General features: G+C 39.5%; 1 protein-coding gene across 2 annotated transcripts in view; it reads right to left on the reverse strand.

Moving 5' to 3' along the window:
* The window catches only part of RNF180 (ring finger protein 180), a 71581-nt gene extending 54599 nt beyond the window's left edge, over positions 1 to 16982 (reverse strand). For both annotated transcript variants that reach the window (XM_052670442.1, XM_052670441.1), the window contains exons 1-4: positions 16721 to 16982; positions 11047 to 11178; positions 7198 to 7293; positions 488 to 1444 (exon numbers count right to left, since the gene is read on the reverse strand). In XM_052670442.1, coding sequence (XP_052526402.1) covers positions 488 to 1444; positions 7198 to 7293; positions 11047 to 11178; positions 16721 to 16804 — 1269 coding nt within the window. In that variant the 5' untranslated portion in view covers positions 16805 to 16982. The remainder of the gene's footprint in view (positions 1 to 487; positions 1445 to 7197; positions 7294 to 11046; positions 11179 to 16720) is intronic.
* Positions 16983 to 21469: the final 4487 nt, after the last annotated feature.

The raw sequence follows: 21469 nt of genomic DNA on the forward strand, positions 1-21469 counted from the left end.
CATTCAATTCTTTACCCAAAGAAAGAAACGTTTATGTTACAATAAGTAATAAATGCAGACACCTTTAAAAATAAAGTCTGCTGCAAAGATAATCTAAAATGATATTATGTAGTAGCTAGGAAATTCTGAAATACTATTATTTCTCATTTAGAAGATTTGAATGTGGAGGCTGCCTTCAATCACATTGACTAAATTTTACTGTATTTCTTCCCACTTCAGATTTGCTGTTACATCACAAAACATTAATAAAGCCAACATAAGCAAGTTTTATATACTTATCCATTTCAATTTGATTTTATATAGGAAAAAGCAGATTGGATTGAATTAGACAAATTATATGCAGAAAGAGGTTGAAATGCCTTGTTTGCAGGATAACTAACCCTATACAGCAGCACTATATTAAAACTGTATATTAAGAAACAGTATGAAAAGTAATAAAAGTAAGTCAAACAAAAAAAAAGCAGAACAAATCACTTTAAACACCTACTTGCTTCTGTAGCCACTGTTCTCGCTGCCTTTGTTTTCTCCTTATGCTTTTCAACTTGTTTTTTTCTCTCTTACTCAGATTTTGGTTGAAAGAAATACTTGTAGACTGTATGGGACTCTCAGGTGCAATATACTGTTCCTCTTCTACAGCTCTTGCAGATGAAGCAGTGTTCAACAGAAAAGGTGACCCATCAGCAATGGCATTCCCAGAAGATTGTCCGGTAGCTTCAAAATCACATTCATCACTTTCCATGTCTCTGTGTACCAATGTGGTACAGGACATAGCTCGAAACCTTTTTTGTAGTTTGCCAGCACTGGAACTATGTTGGACCTGAAAAGCACTATTATTAGACTCTAATTGCAGGTCACCTGGTGTATAAAGTGATGGATTTTCATTTTGGCCATTTGACCATTTCATGTGGTAAACTGGTCCCATACTGGAAGTTTCAAACAACACAGGTGACAAACCAAGTCTCTGTCTGATATTTAAATCCAAACTGTGTGATCTTCTGTGAAAAGGTTTTAGTGTGCATGCGTCATTCAGACAGGAAGCAAAAAGATTTCCTTTTTGATTTAATGCCTTTAAGGGAAATTTTTTACTTTCCATCACAAATCTGGGAGATCTTACTTCCAGACAAAGTGCTTCTGTAAATCTTTCAGTATCGTTATTCTTTCTGGTGATGTATGAAAGCCCTTGGGGGCTGGTATCTGAAACTTCTGTTACCATTTCATGGCAGCTATTCTTGTTAAAACCAGACTTTATTTCACAGAGAGGTAAGCATTTTCCTGCTGACTTTGCCAATCTAATAGAGTGAGCTGCTTGATAATCAGTCCGACTTTTGCAGAAATGTATATTTACTAGCTGTCCACAGGAGCATTTTGTGTTGCAAACAAAGTTAAAGCCCCCTAAACAGGCCTCACAAAATGGACAGTGCAGTTTTCCAACGGTCCACTGTGCCTATTAACAAAAAAACCCAAAAAAATTATTCAACACATTCATTACAAATCTAAGATTAGAAAATCATTACTAAATTTACTTTTGTCCTTCTACTAAAGGGTTTAGCTATTGTTTTTCCAACACAAGAAAAGAGATTCCATTCTAAAAAATGTTCCAGAGAAAATGTTCAATGCTTACGAAGTGATAATTAATTCTAAGTGATAGCTATTCTAAATGTAAGAATTCAAGTACTAACATATACTTCAAAATGTAGGGGCTCTAAAATATTTTAATAATTTGTTCATAGGTAGAACAATACCCTTGAAAACATTAGATCCTTTTAAACAAGGAAGTTAATTTACCACGTTAATCTGGAACTGGCAAGCACAGTTTCTCAGCTGAGCTTTCTGAGCGCTGATACATTTCTTGCATACCAAGTACAGTGAAAGGAGATTTCTCACAAAGAAAATATCGTTTTTTTCTTTGCTTACCCAAGAAAGCTTGAAATGGTTCTTGCATTTTGGTAGTATAACAACACAATCTGTGTGAACACGCCATCATAAATCCCTAATACTGAATCATTAGGGACGTGCTTACTTATATTATCAGCATTTTTATGAATCTCATATCACTCTTTGAAAAGGAAATACATATCAAAGACCTAAAATCTCCTTCATACTTGCACAACTATACTCATCTGCTTAGTAGAAACTTTTTTGAGGATTAAAGATATTCTAGTGTTTGCAGGATCGCAGCCCAGATGAGAAACGTTATTATCAACTCCAGTCACGTTATTCATTAGTGTGCATGAAGTAAAATAAGCAACCAATACAGAAGCTGTCTAGCATTTCTAGCAAAAGCACTGTTTTCAGTTGCAAAATCTTTGCAAGGTAGTTTGGCAAATGATTCCATGAGCAATATTCGTCTGAGTGAATACTTTTGGAAGTTTCAGTACAAGCACTTATGCAGTTTCAGAAAAGATGTGTGTGGAAGAAAAGTTATTTTTCACATGCGGTACTGTAAAAAGTTACAGAAACACTTCTTTGAGAAACTCATTTTTGCGTTGTGCGTTAAAAACATAAAATTTCAAAAATATCAAAGATATGATGGATGAGAACCTGTTTAAATCTGGACATATTATTAACCGAGAGAAAAATAAACCTGTTAGCATATGCCTAAACACAAACAAATCCCACAGAATTCATTAAGCATGCAGTCGTAGTTTGTAAGGCTGATGAATTTGTCTCTATGCCATTCCCTAAGAACAATTAAGCCAATTCAGAGATTTACTTTAAGTCTCTCATGCTCTTGGATGCTTGTGACTAGGCACTAGAATTAAGGAAAAAGCACTTTTTAGTGCAGTAGTAACCTCAATCCACAGACAAGGAGAAGGAAATGACCTACAAAGGTTAGGGAAGAAAGCTAAGAGCCTGGCAAACTGGAATACCAGAGACTCCCTTGAACAGCAGGGAACTTCAATGCTGCACAGAATCATAGAATCATAGAATGGCCTGGATTGAAAAGGACCTCATCATCTAGTTTCAATCCCCTGCTATATGCAGGGTTGCCAACCACTAGACCAGGCTGCCCAGAGCCACATCCAGCCTGGCCTTGAACGCCTCCAGGGATGGGGCATCCATAACCTACTTGGGCAACCTGTTCCAGTGCGTCACCACCCTCGGAGTGAAAAACTTCCTCCTAATATTTAACCTATCTAATCGAAACCAGTCCTGTCTCAGTTTAAAGCCATTGCCCCTTGTCCTATCACTATCCAACCTCAAAAACAGCCATTCTCCCTCCTGCTTACATGCTTCCTTCAAGTACTGGAAGGCCACAATGAGGTCTCCCTGCAGACTCCAGGCTACACAATCCCAGTTCCCTCAACCTTTCCCCATAGGAGAGGTGCTCCAGCCCTCTGTTCATCTTAGTGGCCTTCCTCTGGACCCGCTCCAAGAGCTCCACGTCCTTCCTGTGCTGGGGCCCCAGGCCTGGACGCAGTACTGCAGATGGGGGCTCACAGGAGCTCAGCAGAGGGGGACAATCACCTCCCTCTCCCTGCTGGTCACCCCTTTTTTAATGCAGCCCAGAACATATTTGGCCTTCCATGCTACAAGAGCACATCGCTGGCTCATGACCAGCTTCTCATCCACCAGAACCCCCAAGTCCTTCTCTGCAGGGCTGCTCTCAAGGAGATCTTCCCCCAATTTGCATAAATACTGGGTATTTATCTGTGCACTGGCACAGATTGCCCAGAGAGGTTGTGGGGTCTCCTCCTAGGAGATCTCCAGAATCTGCCTGGGCACAGTATACAGACCTGGGCACCCTGCTCTGGGCGTTCCCCTGGAGTAGGGGTTGGGCCAGATGGACTCAGAGTGCTCTGCCAACCTCAGCCACTCTGTGATTCAGGCAAAAATGGGAAAGCTAGAGACTGTAGGGAAGAAAAATTTCCAATGTGCAGGGAAACTGGGAGATCAAGTGCAGTAAGAGGGAGTCTGGGATTGATTTACCATGAGCTTGGTAAGGCACTGATAAGCCACTGATTCGGTTTAAGAAGTAACAGCAGAGGCGGTGCCAGTGGGAAAACCAGCAAGATCTTTAGAAGAGCTTAGAGTACACAGATTTAAATATGGTCTCCATAAAGACAGAAAAGTAGGAATGGTTACCTGAAGAAGTCAAACAAAATGAAGACTGATGGGGAAAACAGAATGCTACTAAATAATGGGCACTAGCAACACTGATCAGAGATTTGTAATTACTGAAGATTTTCTATATATTAATGTGCACATGAAACCCAATGAGATTGATTAAGAACAGGGACAGATGGCAAAAAAGAACTGGCTGGGAAGCAGTGGGCTGTTGCAGGCTGCAAATAGACTTTGTGCTTATGTAAAATGATTTAGCCTTTGATTCAGGAGTCATAAAGGAGAAAATAAAACATGATCACAACATTATTCAGAGCCCAGGAGGATCTGGAGGATCTGTGGATAAACCAAAATTGTTTTAAAACTCCATATATATATATCCATAAACCTGCAGCATCTTTCCAGAGAGGTCAGAAGTGAATGAAACAAGAGTTCCCAGGACATGAAAGAGAAAATAAAACACTGGTAGTGAAGACTTTCAGAGAGTACTGTGTTCTGTGCTTCGACAACCAGAGAAACATTGCTCTTCTGCAATCTTGAGGAAATACACTAAATCTCTTCTAAGAAGTCACTGTCTACAGGTCTTTTATCTTTCTGGCCTCCAAAATGAACCTTTGGGTTTTCATATGCAGAAAGATGAGTATTTACAACTATTGTAACATTAATTCAAATTATACTGAAATAATTGAACATGCAAACTGCTGTAAAAATTGGGTCACTGTGATCAGGCATTCAAGATTAGGTTAATCTGTAAGGCAAGAAAACACCTTATCATTCTGCTTTTCTTTTTCTTCCCAAAGATTAATATTTTTGAAGCAGATGCACTATTCTGTCGTGCACTATTTAGGTCCAAGATTTCATTAATTTTCAGAAGAGATTAATTAATATTTAAGAATACAAAAAAGATAGGAAAGCATTGAGGGAGAATGAAACAAGTTTTCTTAATTTCTGAATGCTTAGTTTTACAGTCATCATTTTTTCTTTGCACTGCCATTTTCAGAGTGGATTTGCTTAGACCAGAAATGTCACTTGAGATACAGATTAGAACAAAATAGAATATAACATAAATATATATGCTTTTGCATCTATAAGAAAACTTGGATACTGAAACCTAAGCAGAAAGAAATGCAAATAGAACATGCTTCTCAAAATCAAACATTAATTTGTTTGCAGGGCAAACAAAAACCACTGTTTTGGCTTACTTCTCCTACACCAGCAGAGAAAGACTTGGGGGATTCTGGTGAATGAAAAGACTAGCACAAGCCAGCAATATGTGTTTCCAGCCCTGAAGGCCAATTGTATCATGGGCTACATCAACAAAAGGGTGGTCAGCAGGGAGAGGTAGGGGACTGTGCTCTTCTGCTCTGCCCTCCTGAAGCCCCACCTGCAGTACTGCGTCCAGGCCTTGGGTCACAAGACAGATGTGAACTGAGCCATGAAGATAATCAGAGGGCTGGAGTGCTTTCTTACAGTGAAAGGTTGAGGGAGATGGGTTTGTTCAGCCTGGAGAAGACAAGACCTCATTATGGCCATCCAGTACTTGAAGGGAGCTTATAAGCAGGAGGCAGAGCAACATTTTACAAGGTCTCATACAAGATGAGAGGGAATGGCTTTAAACTACAGAGGGGAGATTTAAGATAGATAGTAGGTGGAAATTCTTTACTCAGAGGGTGGTATGGCACTGAAACAGGCTGCCCAGAGAAGCTGTGGATGCCCCATCCCTAGAGTTGTCAAGGCCGATTGGATGGGGCCATGATCAACTTGATCTGGTGGCTGGAAACTCTACTGATGGCACAGGGTCAGAACTGGATGAGCTTTAAGTCCCCTCCTACCCATGCCATTCTGTGATTCTACAAGTAACATTTACGTTCTAGACCTAAAAAAAGAATATAGTCAATAGAAACAATAATTTCAACAGTTGTGAGATGTCTTATACTTTTCAGTGGGCAGTTAAGACTCAAATGCATTGACACTAGCTCATCATCAGACCTTGGAATTTCCAAGTAAGCAAGTACTTTCTAGTCATATAAAAAAAAAATCTCAACATGTAAAATAAAGAAATTACATCATATTCCAACAACAAATCTCTAAAAAAACCTTAAATGTTACTGTCCACTGGTGTTAGTACTAAAAGATGCAATGATCAGCACAAACCAAAGCCAAAGCCCCGATAATTCATACATTTTTAATATACAGTCATCATCATTAGCTGTGCAATGAACAAGAACCTGCATGCCATGCTCATGACAATCTGCACTGCCTGAAACACACCACCCACCACCTCACAATGTACACATCACGGTTGGGTCATCTTCCATGTTCAGCAGGAGTCAATGAATATCAATGGGTGCATGTAGAGGAGCTGTTAGGTTATAGCTTGAACTGGTGACCAAGCACACGATGAAAGAGTGTCACTGGTCCAGAGAGCACAGGCAAACGGTTTGCACCTGTGCTCCCCATGTGACCAGAACGTGTGGACCCAGTGGGAAGTCACCCTGGGCTCATATAAGGGCCAGTCACTGAAAAGAGAGTGTCACTTGGATGTTGGCTTTTTCCTGTCAAGGAGTCAAGGAGTGACGGCCAGAGGTCCCCTTTACCAGCTGGGTGACTTCAGCTCTTCTTTTTGAATATGACTATTGGCCTACCTGTGAATACTTTGACTAGTTTTGCCAAGAAACTGTAGAAGCAATTTTGCTTGCTCATGAACTGAACAGTGCACTTTTTCCTCATGGAGGAATTCAATTCTTCACCTTTCCTTTGTACACACTTCCATGTCAGATGTTGTTTTGCCAGTCTGCCCCACTGCTGCCATATGTTGTATATCAACAAAATGTAATGGAATATCGGTGGGAAGGTTTAACCTCTACTGACATACCATAACCATCTGCCTACGGAGCGGCGGGCCAACATAGTAAAGTAGGAGGCATTTGTTTCAGAGCAGCCCTTGTACATAAGAAAATAATACATATAAAAGTCTTCCATAACAATATAGGTTACAAAAAAAAATAAAATCCTTCAGTTACAAAGTCTCTGTAATATATATAGATCTTTTCAGAGAAGTATCCTTCAAATTTCTTCCCTCCTTATTTGACGTTTTGTTAGATGATAAAGATACAAGGAAAATATATCTACCTTCTCAATGACGCATTTAACCCACTCTGGTATAGCTTCTAAGCTCACATGCCAAATGTTGCAAGACTCCTGAGCAACAGCTGGATGCCGTGATATCTATTGAAAAAATAAACACTGTATTGTTATTCAACATTCATGTAGGCTTTTTTTTGTTTGAACATATCAGCCTCCCAAATTCAGTAAATATTTTTATTAACAAATGATACTCAAAGATGCTGGTACATTCTTTAAGCCAAAAATCAAGTAGATGCTGTCAGGAATATACTATTTCTGAATCTAAGGACATTGGACAGGCTCCACTGTGGAGATGGAGGCGTCTGGAGGTGTTTTTATTTTGTTTGCAAGAACAGAAAGTATGCAATAGCTGATCTTCCAATTATATAAGGAAACTGATTTCACATGCTCTATCAGCTGGTACAATTTTCCATAAAAGCAGGAAGAACTTAAGTTATAGTATATGAAGACTGGTCAGTACTAGACAACTATTGCATGAATTGATTTATAATCACTTTTGAAATGCTTTCAGAAAAATTATCTGAGAAAACAGGGACCTTCTAATTTTTGAGTTTTATGCGCAATAATGTGACCAAATAAAGAGAACAAAAAGAAAGTTGGTAAGAGTGATAGAGCATTTCAATAACTCACACTGAAATAGATAAAATTACCTAACTACCCTTTAGCAGAGAAATGATATAGGTGTAGTTAAAACATTTTAATATAGTTTTGAATGTCAGTAAAGTTCTAAGGATAAGACATAAGCTCTAGTAAGTGTCAAAGTCCAAAAATCCTTTGTTAAAGGTGATGAATGTGGAAAAAACACTGACTACAAAGTTATGGAACCAATGGGAGTAAAAATTTTATTCCAATAATTGAAAGTGGACCATATACTGTAGACAAACTTATAGGAATTCTCCACTTAATGACAGTAGAGCTGAAACAGATTAATTTGTCGTATCTATGATATCACCTTCCTCTTCTCTATGAAATAGACTGCATGTACTTCAACCTAGATAAAATTCAACTTAGACCTCATTCTGATTTAAAGTATTTATAATGTATACACAACTTTAACATTTAGTTTTAAGATTTGATCTAAGAGTATTCTTTTACTCATATTTAAGCAACACATTCTATTGCAAGCTTAAAATTCAAAAGGGAAAGATGACTTACTAAAAATATTACTACCCTACTATTTTTTTTTGTCTCCTGCTGACTCAGAAAGCAGCATTAAATTACATTTATCTGCTATCTACATAATTAGTGAAAGAGCACTTTCAGTGCTCAAAATAAAGATGGATCTTTACTATCAATTTAAAGTTCCACATATTTTGCCATGAAAGGAGTGGAAATCCACTGCAAACAAAACAAATAAAAAACCATAGCATATACTATGAAAAATATTCTACACGCTCATGCTCTGCAGGCAAGAGGAGTTTAATCATAAAAGAAATCAGCAGAAAATTAATCTTCTTTCTAAGACTACAGTATGTTAGGAAATTAAGATCACATCCATACTATGGGGAGTCTACCCTGAAATACAGTAAAGCGTATTGTGGCAACAACCAAGTCACCTTTGAATCTTGTTACATTTGTAGTGAACTTAAAAGATTCACTTGAAAGTTGTGTCTTAGTACTTGGAGTAGCACAGGATACATTTGTACTTCTGCTTGGCCCCAAAGATTGTGTCAAAAGAGCTGCACTGCCTAAGGAATGCACTAGACTTGACTTTGCAAAGATGTCCCCTTCCACAAAGCGAAGCATAAGGTAAAAAAAAAAAAACTGCAAAAAGAACTAAAATTGAACACGTGATCAGTGTACTTTGCAATGTGAGAAAGACAAGAGTATATTCTGTGAGTTATTTAAATAAGGTGCCCACAAAACCTATACAGAAAAGGGGAATTTCCTACTATGTATGCAGCAGATGACTCTTTGCCTTACCCCTTGGAGGTATCTTCTCATACGCTTGTCAACTGCAGACACACATGATCTTCTGGAATAACAGTGTTCCGGAACTGAAGTTTTCCTTCTAAATTTATAGGTATTTACATAGTCGTAATCTGGGCTAAAATTTACAAAGGGTGTAACTCCACTAACAAGGCGCTAGCAATACACTATTTAAGAAGAAGCTCAAACAATTGATATAAGTGCATTAAATATGAAAAGATCTTGATTAGAACAAAGTTATTACTGTCAAGAAATATCTGCATCCAAATACCGCTGACTTTGGAAATGCTTTGCTTATTTATTCAAAAGGACCAATGTTACTGTTAAATTTTTGCTTCAGAAAAAGGCATTTAAAATTTTTACTTTTGTATTGTTGGGGAGGTACATAATGAGTAGGGCAGATTAGAAAATGCTAAAGACAATGAAAATTCTTCTTGCTGAAATGATATACCTGGTAGACTAAAACTCAAGATCAGCTATCAACACAGATTAAGACTCCAGAAATTTAGCAACTGAAAGTCACAGTGATTGTAAAAAAAAAATACCAAAACACACACAGATAAAAAACAAACAAACCAAAAAGATGCTGCTTTTAAAAGGTAGCCTTCTGAAAATGCTCTATGTTGTATGTTGTAAATAAGGTGAGAGCATATCCTGCTCTGTTGCAAACCTGTGTGTTAGAAAGGTCTCAGGGGAGACCTCATTGCTCTCTATAACTTCCTGAAGGGAGATTGTAGTGAGCTGGGGGTCGGCCTCTTCTCTCGTGTCATTAGTGATAGGACCAGGGGGAATGGCTTCAAGCTACGGCAGGCGAGATTCAGGCTGGACATGAGGAAGTATTACTTTTCAGAAAGGGTGGTCAGGCACTGGAATGGATGCCCAGGGAGGTGGTGGAGTCACCGACCCTGGGGGTGTTCAAGGAAAGGCTGGATGTTGTGTTGAGGGATATGGTTTAGTGGGAGCTATTGGGAATAGGTGAACGGTTGGACTGGGTGATCTTTTAGGTCTTTTCCAACCTTGGTGATTCTATGATTCTATGATTCTATGATTTCTGACTACTGACCTAAATGCATATAAATTAATAAAATAGGGTTTATTATTAATAATAATTATACTAAGGTCTTAATAGTAACTTTGTTTTTAACTTTAATTGTTTATGCTTTTCTCCAGTGCTAAAACAAGTGGTGAGGTATTTCATTTCTAGTTTGTTCAAAAACAAATAAAATTAACATATTCTATTTATTTTTTTCTCTCTGATTCAGCATCATAGGATGTAAGCACAGGGTTCTTGGTGTACTTGGAAGGATTCTAACTCTTTATGATAACTAACTTACAAAGCAGTACGAAATATTTTGTCACTGTTTTATTCTGTATGATAATTTTTCTCTTTATTTTAGCAATACAACACAAGTTACTAAGTGATATTTAGCCTGGCAATGCGTCAACAGTTTCTGTGCACAGACAATCCCCTCTTACAAAATTAATAGCAAAGATATCTGATCTAGAAATGTTTTATGCACAGTTAACTACCAGTTAACTGGAAATCAGCATCAGCATTTCAAATACACCTTAGAAATAAAGAGTTCCCTGTCAAGACAAATTATAACAAAACAAGATGCAAAGATAAAACTGATTTTTATATGTAAACTGTTACCAATATATATGCAAGCAAGTGGACAAGTGTATCACAAACATTAGCCGACAGGCTGCAGAATATTAGGAGACTGTTGACTACTTGGCTTTGAAAGCACTTTCTCCATGTAATTGTCCATTTTTTAGTACTTATCTTCACAAGCAAATTTAATGAAGGAAAGACTAACTAAAGGTTTTTCTTTATCAAAAACCAGTAGCTCTGGAAAAAGCTAAAAAACAAGAACAAAGCAGCCCTTCAGACACTATACTTACATCGGATGGCTCTTTTCCATAACATTTTGCAAGGCAAACAGAATTTGCTATGTATTTTCTACATCTCCAGCAACGTAGCACATCAGTCTCTTGGTTACTCATTTCAGCTTGTGATTCTTCAGCTTTGTAAGTCTGTTTGAAAAGACCATAAAAATGTACAATTCAGTCACCTGCTAAAAGCACGTTTTTTTCTTTTGCAGCTCTGAAGTCTATCAATCTATCTACCTCCTTGTCATGACGGAAGAGGCTAGCGTTTGTTTACAAGTATTCCCTGATTCTGTACAGCACATCATCCAACCACTTTAAGAAAGTAAATAAAAACAGCTGATCTAATTTCCAGGTTGCATACGGAACTGGAAAACAAAATTCCCGAAATCCCCCAAAAAGCCCCCATCTCCTCAGTGCTTACAGAAGAGATGAGAGAACTCCAGCCTCCAATTACAATCTCCTCTTCCACATCATATTATTTCCCAGAGCAGGTCCACAGAAATGAATCATTGTTGCCCGACACATCTAATGCACACATACCGACATTTATGTGATGTCACATAACAAAAGTTAACGCTGACATAAAAACAAAGGTTGTTTACTCAAAATGCCCCTAAAGGCTTGTTCTCTTTCGTAACGTTATGTAAGATGACCAGTGCTACTGGTACAACCAAGCTTTTCACAGACCTAAATCAACTTTCCTGTAAAACAAAGTTAAGACTTAAATTAAGACAGGCAAATATTTTTCTCTCTATGCCTTGCTATCTTACAATATTTCTCTAGTGTCCTCTAGCCTTATTCTATAACTTTCATTTTTGCCATGTTTTCCCCAAAGGTTTTCCTCTTTCTTCCTGCTTCTGTTTTACCCCTTTGTGCCAGCTACCTGGAAAAAAGCAAAAGATCTTTTATGCATACACAAACAAATGGAAGATTATGCTAGAATTATGTCTGCTTACACTGCTAAACTGCACATTTATACCACAGTCCTTTCCATAAAGGAGGCTGTGGTAAAAAATCTAAAACTAGTAATAAAATAACCTCTGTTCTTCCACAGTACAAATGTCTGACTTTGCAGTTCTTTCAACTTTATTTTAATGTATTTTTTGCTCTGAGGTCATCAACATTTGTTGATATTTATAGCCATGTGGCTTACTGAGCCACATAAGTCTTTGCGTTTTCCCTATTTCTGCCTTGTCTTTTCCTGCCTTGCTTTCTTAGTGAATAGAAGACTAGGAAACAAACACACAGTATTTGTACTTTTCCATTTATATCTGAGGTTTTTTCAGCAAATTTCCTACATTTTCTAAATATGTATGGAGTCCGAATATGGTTTAACGAGGAAGAACTAAAACATCATGTTCACACATCACGTAACTCAATTGTGTACAGAGCATTCAGTAACTAGATCCAAAGAAAGTGAAAATCAAAGAAAGTGAAATTAAGACAAACATTAAATCTGTTTTTTCAACATCATGATAAATTAAGATAAAATTTTGTGAAGATTCCATTTGTCTTCTTTTCTAACAAATGAATGGAAATTGTTAATGAACATTTAGATGGCCAAACAAAAGATTATAGTAGAGACACTTATAGATAAGGCAGAATTTACACTGGAAAGTCTGTTCTGTTTGTGACAAAAATTTGATTATTCAAATGCCTGAAGCAGAATCACAGCTTCTTCTTATTAACCTCAGACTGTGAAACAATGTGAGAGAGACTAATATTAAAAAAAAAAAAAAGAACAAATTCAGGTTCCATAGGGTTTTACAAGCAGTATGTACCAATTTGCAGTGAAAACTATGGCACTGGACTTTGGAGAAATGATCACCAGTTATACATATGCATCACTCAAACACCTTAAAGTTGCTGAAATTACTCAGTTTCATAGCACTGCTAAAATTAATTTAATCTTACAATTTTTACAGCTCAGTGGGAACCTCAAATCTGAGACTCAGTATGGCCTGAAAAACTCTGCCTAAGGCTAGCTCAGAAGGGAATTTCAGGCGCAGACATATCGTTTTGACTGGTGATATCTGTCTTATACAGCTTATATATTTAATCTATGCATTCAAATTGCATATATTTAAGTCTCTGTAAGTAGCCTAGTTCCTTTATACTAAGTAGAAAAAAACTGTTTTGTCATCTGATCGAAAAGCTGCTTCATTTGAAGGTGATGATAGTTGCTGAAGTGGGGTATGAATCAGTGATAAGAGCTCTGAACAAACAACAGGCTGTTGGATAAATGCAGTTGCTGCATTTAAAAGACTATGCTCAAGACATTTAAAGAAAAGTTGCCTAATGAAAGCGTCACATTCGAAGCAATGTAAACATTCCCTTTACCTGAATATTGCCTAGCAAGGAATCACTGCTATGCTGCAAAGTCTAAGTTTTGTTTTCTTGTTAAACACTGTAAGTATTTGCTTAGGTCTATACCTTTATTTAAAAATAAACAAACGTACAATATATTATAGATATAATAATCTGCATACCACAAGTTGCACAGTGTAACTAAGAATGCTGACACTCATCTAGATGAAAAAAACCCACCTACGTTAAAACTCAAATACTTTTAAAAACAATATTACAGTGGGTGAAGTGTTCTTCTGGCCTCACAGAATTTAAAAAGGAAAGTTCCTGTGACACTACTAAAATTCTACATGTATGTCCCTTTCTGCAGATCTTGCTGAAGGAAGAAATGCTACAAATTACACTAACACAGTACAGAGATTTCTACACACACCACTTAAGAAAACAACAGATTAAACATTTATAATTTTTTCAACAAGCATTCATTTCTATTTGATTTGCAAATAACTTAAACTGGAATTCAAATAAAAGTGGGCACACAGAGTTCTGAAGTGTTTTTATTAATCAAATGTAATTTAGCCATAGTGTTCTGGATACATTTCAATATACGTACATTTTATTTCTCATGGTTTGCCTTTAAAACTGTTACAAGGCACCTTGTTCTTACCTTTCAGCAATGACACCAATGCAAAGACCTAAGATTTTGAGAGGCAGACACACAGAAACTAGACAGTGTCCCCCTCAATGGGCCTTTCCAGGTTGGCACAGGGCCATGTTTGTTGTGCCTGTATTGCTTCAAGATTATTGGCCTTGAGTAAGCTCATACTTGCCTTCAAAATAGCATGCATATATATCCAAGTGTAAAAAAGCATTTGCTCCTCTAGGGTTTGTTTTTATCTCTTTCAAACTTTTCTTTTGTGATTCATTCTCAGAAAAGCCTGGAACAGAGAGTTTCTTTCCAACTCAGAAACTCTGTACTCTCTTAAAACATTTTTCTAAACTTCACTTGAAAGGCTTCTGATGGAGATTCTACACCTTCCCTAACTATTTCATTACTTTGTTATCTTCTATTATTATAACCCATGTCTAATCTAAATTTCCATGCAATTTAAACCTTACTTATTCCCTTATTTGTGTGAATTCAGAGGACAAAATATCTTTTTTTCCTTCCACACAGAGACACTTTACAATTTAAAGCTTCCCTTCAGACTTGTCTTTGGGTTAAAATAAAATCAATTCTTTAACTATCTCCTCACAGATCATGCTCTTTTGATCTCCACCTGTCACTACTATCCCGTGAACTCTTTGAAAAGGGTCATCTATACTTAAACAGCTACGATCCAATCTGGCTGCAGAATTCAATATGAACTCAATATGAAGTGCTACCAGTATTGAGCTGATCAGACAAATTCTCATGAGGAAGAAAAGATTAGGACATTGCCTTCTTAGAGTGGAAAATAACATAAGATTCACTAGATTTCTTTTTAAACAGGACACACCAGAAGACTAAACAATTACTGTAGTGAATAACTGGTAAATAATTTTCATGTGCAGTCTCTATGTGAGCTCCTCAAGATTTTCAGGCTCATACATGCTCATCAGTATGTTAAGTGAAGAAAAAACAATAAAAACATTTTTCCCTTCTATCCATCTGGAAATCTATGAGCAACAGCACAGAAAGCTAGTGGGATTATTGTGAAGAAAACAGCAGGAATCATGTGAAGGATGAAGCAGCAGACAAATTGAGAGAATTCTGATAATCAGCTTCCTGTTTACTCAGTATTCCTTGAATGGGATGCTTTGCCTACTGGCAACCTCTCATAAGTAGGTAGTCCCATTTGATGTTTCATTCAAGTTTCTTATACAATGCAAACACCATAATTTATTCAGCTTTGGTCATCCGCTCTCAAAAATACTGCTACAAATCATGACATGAAAGCCCCTCCAAAGTTTCTCAAATGTGCAAAGCAAAAGGCTAAACATAAAATTGTATTTCTGTTGAAAGCCTGATGTAGCATGTCTCTTCAGCTAGGTTTGCCCTCCTCTCAACTGCATAAAAGTGGTTCTCAATGGTTTTTGTTCAAAAGTCATCTGTGACCCCATCGGAATACTGTAGCCTTGAAGATGACAATAGTAATTAGGTTGCAGCAAGGAACTAGGGCACATTAACTAAGCATTAGTGACAGAGAGTCTTGAAAAAATAGATGCTTGGAAGCTTTGAGGTAGAGTCACAGAAGCAAGATTAACTGTGTTGGGCAACAAGTGTACGCACCAGAAATTCCTATTCCTGAAAAGGGAGGAACCAACTCTGATGAACAGGAAAACAAGGAGCTCAAGCACACATGAAAACTCACTGCTAGGTGAGGTTTTTTCTTCCTGGGGTGCAATCCCCAGAGTTTTTCTCTTTTAAAGAGACACTTGTAAAAGTACACAATCTGCATTTCTCAAAAAGGTGATGATGATAACATGAGGTTATCTCCTCATGTTATAAGGAGAGAAAGAAAATGATGCCAGAGCAGCAGATCAGCAACGTGTGTGAGCTGATGTGCACATCTCTCCCACAGGACTGCGAACTGCTCCACAGTGCAGCTGTTGTGAACTCAGCCCAAGTCACGGTCCACTGCTGATGAGAGGGTGGTGGGCCTCGATAACACTCCCTTCCAGCAATAGTAGTAAATTAAAAGGCAGTTAACCTTAAAAATAGGAAGGAATGTCTCACTTACAGTGTGTTACTTAATTTCCTAAAAGATCCTGTTGCATGCTGCCAAAGTCGATGAGTCTACACTATACATCAAGAGAGTACGGAGTGCTTAAATTGCTCTGACACAACAGACAAAACAGGTCAATGGAAAACCAGGGTTTGGCACGTAAATTTCCTCTTGCGCGAAATCCCACTTACTGTTCCAAGACTGTTTAATGGTTCTGTTCATATAAACATTGGTTGCCGCACAAAATAAGGGTCTGGGCCATCAGTAACGCACGTCCTGGTGGCACACAAGCTCCCCACCACCAGTTACCGGCCCACAGCCACAGCCAACCCAGCGTCCCGGCCCAGCCGCCAGCCGCCATCCGCCAGCGCACCCCCCCGCCGCGCCGGCCAGGCCCCGGCCGGGCACCGACCGCCTCGGAGCGGGGCCGGCAGCCGCCCCGTGGGCGGCGCGTGGAGCGCTGGGCCCCGCTCCCGCGCGTTCCGGGCGCTGTCAGGCGGCGGTACCGCTAAGTAAACTCTTAAGAGGAGTCGGGGCTCCCGCCGCCGCTCTCCGGCTCCCCTCGGGGCGGGCAGCACCCGAGGGCTCGGTGCGGGTGTCCGCCCCTTATCGTGCCCGGCGCGGCCTAAGCGCCTACGGCGCTGCCCCTCCCCGCGCCCCGCTCCGCTTACCGGGCCGCGCTGCTCGAAGCTGCGAGGAGGAGGCGACGCCGCCTTGGCGGGCGGGGAAGGGGCTGCGCAGCAGCAGCTGCTCATGCGAACGGGAAGAGACAGGAGACAAACGGCTGCGGAAAGCGCTCAGCCACCGCGGTGCCCGGCCGGCTCTGCCTGCCGTGGAGGTCATCCAAGGGAGGGCCGGTCCTCTAGGGCGCTGCTGCGAGCCCTCCCCACAGGGTGCCGGCAGAGGCCGGGCAGCGGGCGGCGGTCCGGCGGGCCGTGCAGCGCGGAAGCCCGAGGGTGGCACCTCCGCTGTCTCCAGCCTGGCAGAGGGGGGGAGCCGGTGTGGGGTGTGCCGGGCTGGGCGCGGCAGAGGTGAGACGCGGGAGTGGATTAGGGAGAGCTGAATAAAAACTTTTCAATAAAAGAAGGAACGGTAACAAAATGACAAAAATGCTTTGCGCTGCTGCAGCCCTTTCCATAAAGGCGGCAGTGCAGGTACTCTAATGCATTAGGCTGCTCCAGGTCAGCAGCGATGCCCGCCTGTGCTCAGGGTTTTTCTGAACTCAGGGAGAAGCTCTGTTCAGAGCGAGCGCAGCCAGACTGGAACCAGTGTGAGCAGAAAAACTGCGAGCAGCAGGATGCAGTACAGCAGTGTATCAGCTCCTTTGCAGCCTCTGAGTGCCTTAATGGGCACCAAAGCAAAAATAAAGTTTTAAATGATATACGTAAGTACTTTTGTGAACTTTTACACAGAATTGCTGCAATTCGTGTGGAGCTGTCTGGGAGAAAACCTGGACACGCAATTGGGGGGAATGCACCAGAGGACCCTGCTGTCATCAACAGGCTGGAGTGGCGGGCTGATAGGAATCTCGTGCAGTACAAGAAAGAAATGCAGGTCCTGCATCTGGGAAGGAACAGTCCGGGCATGAGGACATGCTGGGGGCATCCAAATGGAAAGGAGCTCTGCAGAAAAGGGCCTGGGGCTCCTGGTGGAGCCAGGTTAAACATGAGTCAGCAATATGCCCATGCGTCTAGAAGAAGCTTACAGCACTGTTGGCTTCATTAAGAGAAATGTTGATAAATGATTGAGGGAGGTGATCCTTCTCTTCTACTTAGCTCTGGTGAGGCCACACCTGGAGTGCTGTGTCCACTTCTGGGTTCCACAGTACAAGAATGGCATGGACATTGCGCAAAGAGTAAAACAGAGGGCCTTGAAAATGATGAAGGGTTTGGGGTACACCTGCAGTAATGAGAGGCTGAGAGAGCTGGTACTGTGCAGACTGGAGAATGGGAGGCTTAGTAGACATCTTATCAATGTGTACACCCCAGGATGCAAAAGGACAGGAGCCAGGCTCTTTTCTCTGATGCTTTGTTACATCATCTTGGAAAGCAAATGATATCCTGGGCACCATCAGAAGACGGGTGGCCAGCAGGGACAGGGAGGTGATTGTCCCCCTCTACTCTGCTCTTGTGAGGCCCCATCTGGAGTACTGTGTCCAAGTGTGGAACCCCCAGTACAAAAAAGACAGGGAGCTGTTGGAGAGGATCCAGGAGAGAGCCACGAAGATGATCAGGGGACTGGAGCACCTCCCTTACAAAGAAAGGCTGAGGTTTCATGATCCTTGAAGTCCCTTCCAACCCGGGCCATTCTGTGATTTTGTGATAATGAGACGATGGACATAAACTGGATGCAAGAGGAACATCGGAGGCTTTGTCAAGGTGTCAGGAAACTTTTCTTCACTGTTTGACCGCATGTTGTCCAAAGAGTTAGAATAGTTCAGATGGAGGGGACAAAGATCATTGAATAAAACTACCTGGCCATTTTAGCTGCCTGACCAGCTAACCAAAAGTTAAAGCATATTATTAAAGACACTGTCTTGAACATCAGGAGGCACAGAGATTGAGAAATTTCCTTCCTTGGAGACTGTCATAAGCTGCCTGGACATGGTACTGGGCAGCCTGCTCAGGGTGCTCCTTCTTGAGAAGATTGTTGACCAGATGATCTCCATTCTCAGCCATTCTGTGATTCTGTGATTTTATGATTCCACTAAGTTTTGCTCTTTGCTACCCTGTTCTAGCAGACTGCAGTGTAAGTATGGAATTAGTCTGTTTTTTGTTTTTTTTTTCCCTTAGGACATAGCGTAGGTTTCTTCATTTCCAACTACATGGAGTCCTACTGATATATGTGTATCTTAAAATATATAAAAGTACAACCAAACTTATCCTGACCTATGATCACCTATCTTCCTGCTTTATCGTTGGAATATTTATTTATTTATTTATTTATTTATTTATTTGCTGAGAACACCAATACTACATTCTTTTCAGTAATTATTCAGTTTGGTGCTTCTTCTTTGTTCTTGTGAGACCCGGCTTTGGCAGAGAGGTTGGACTCGGTGATCTCTAGAGATCCCTTCCAACCCCTACAAATCTGTGAATCTGTGATTCTGTTTTCTTTTTTTCTTTTTTTTTTTTTTCTTTTCTTTTTTTTTTTTTTGGTTTAGTAGAAAAGGTCTACACAAAGACCTTCTCTAGGTAGGTAGGTTCACAGGTAAAATGCTCACAGTAAACAAGTTCCACTGTGCTTAGCCATGGTTGTGTAGGAGAAGAAAGAGACTGTTAATTTGAAGTAATTTCCAGTGTGGTACAATGTGCTCAATTTTTATCTGAAAGGACTATTTAGGAAAAGCATTGTTTATTGGTAATGACTAGTTGTGGTTTACAAGGTGTTTCAAAAGCATGTATAGCAAGCAAAACAGGAAAATGAATGGAGTGTATAAAAGACAGGTTTAAATGACTGCCTGCTAATTTAGGTCTTCCCCTTCTGAAATAAAAGGATGTTGAGAATATTAGAGCAAGGAGATTTTACTCTTTTAAAATGTTATCATCTCATTTGATTCTTGTTAAGGAAGATGTAGGTTTTAACTACAGGAATTTTATGATATCTCATGCTTCAGAAGAAATAGCAGTGAAGAAGGCACTGAGGAAAAATAAGGTAGTGTATGGCTTATGTCACAGAATGGAATGAGGAAAGATAAAACCATGGTACTTCTATGAAATTATATTTTGAGAATTTTTGTTCTGCACCTTTGATTTTATTGAGCAAGACATTCAGTTGCGTGGTTAGCTTATCTGTTGTTTTACAGGTAGTTTTTGTCTCACAGCATGAGAACAGAACAGCTGGCCTGTGCAAGATAAGAGAGGATAAAGTGATCACGAAGAAGGTGAATAGTTATTGCTCACGCTGTAGCTTTAGGGTATGTGACAGCCTGGTGTAGAATTATTTCCCAAATGGGTATATACATGAAGTGCGCTTTACTGAGATATCCCACGGTGGTCTGGATGGTCTATGGTGGGCTGTCAGTCTATCAATACTGAACTGACAAGCAGTAAGATAGAAAACAGGGACTGTTTTTGATCTACTGAGATAGCAGGAAGGCTGTTGTGAAGGCTGTATGTATTATCTTTGAACACTGAAGCCCATTGCAGTGGGGCAGTGATTTGTGCAGGCTACTTACTACCCTGTAGTAGATATGACCTCCTTGCCAGCAGAGGTGATGAATTAGAAAATAGAAGTCTTTTCTACTTAAGAAAATAAATAAATAATCAGACTTTCACTCATGTAAAGTTCCTTTCTTTACCAAAATACATAGTCTCCAATTTATTACTTTTTATACAGATATTTAGTGTTGAACTAATGACTAACATTGGCATTAACCCACTCATCTCTGGTTTTTTAACACATTATTCTGGGGTCATCTCCAAGACCTGCATATTGTCATTTGTTCTGGAGGAAATTACAGTAGGAAGTGCTAGAGACAGATCGTTAGAAATAAGCGAAGAAACAGAATATGTTAAATGGAACTTTAGGAATATGATACACAGGAAGATATGTATTTTTGCTCTTAAAATTTTTTGTCTGTATTTTTGTTTTTAAGCTCAAGCATAATGCATATTTGAAAGGCAAAACTCCTTCACAGTAGGTCTCATTTCTGAAAAAAACTCTGGTGACATTAGGCGTTACGATAACAGTAAAGCATAACATTCACTCTATGGTGAGTATCATCTAGCATTTTATATTCCTTTCAAAAACACACCCTTATGTTCAATATGATTTACCATTGAAGAATCTTTCCAAATAGAATATTAATTGTAAGAAAGTGATATTTCCTCTCCTCTCCCTTGAAGATAATGGCTTATATTTGCTATTAAGCTTCCAAACCAGATCTATGAAGCTCATCTTTCTCATTTATGAAATCTTATGCCTATACAGAATATCCATCTTTAAACAAATCTTCTGATTGTGCTTCTCGTCAAAGAAAACTAGATCAGTCTAAAATTGTTTTGTGTGGTCACAGAACATGTTGGAACTAAGATACAAAATTTTAAGTGTGTAAGTCTGTCAGATGTATTTATATGCTATATGTATTTATAGTGTATTTCTTAATGTCACTTTCTTTCCTGGTGGTCACTTATTCCCTGGAATCCAAAACTGTGTTAGATGCAGGGATCTTCTCAGTGCTTCAGAGTCCTGCTGATCAAGGAATCCTGCTGTCTTGAGATGGAGAAAAGAAAATGCCTTGAAGGTGGTGTGCTATGCAAATTATTGCCAGTGAAGCTTAGTAGTTTGTGTTCTGTTTATCAGTGCTAGGAACTAGCGCCTACAAGTGAAATATTCATAAAGAAAATAGACCTCACATCACTTTTCTCCACAGCTTATTTGCTCATAGCACATTTCCTGTGACCTGGAAGAACACCCAG

This window comes from Tympanuchus pallidicinctus, unplaced genomic scaffold, assembly GCF_026119805.1.
Source record: "Tympanuchus pallidicinctus isolate F22 unplaced genomic scaffold, pur_lepc_1.0 scaffold9, whole genome shotgun sequence".
Classification (NCBI taxonomy): domain Eukaryota; kingdom Metazoa; phylum Chordata; class Aves; order Galliformes; family Phasianidae; genus Tympanuchus; species Tympanuchus pallidicinctus.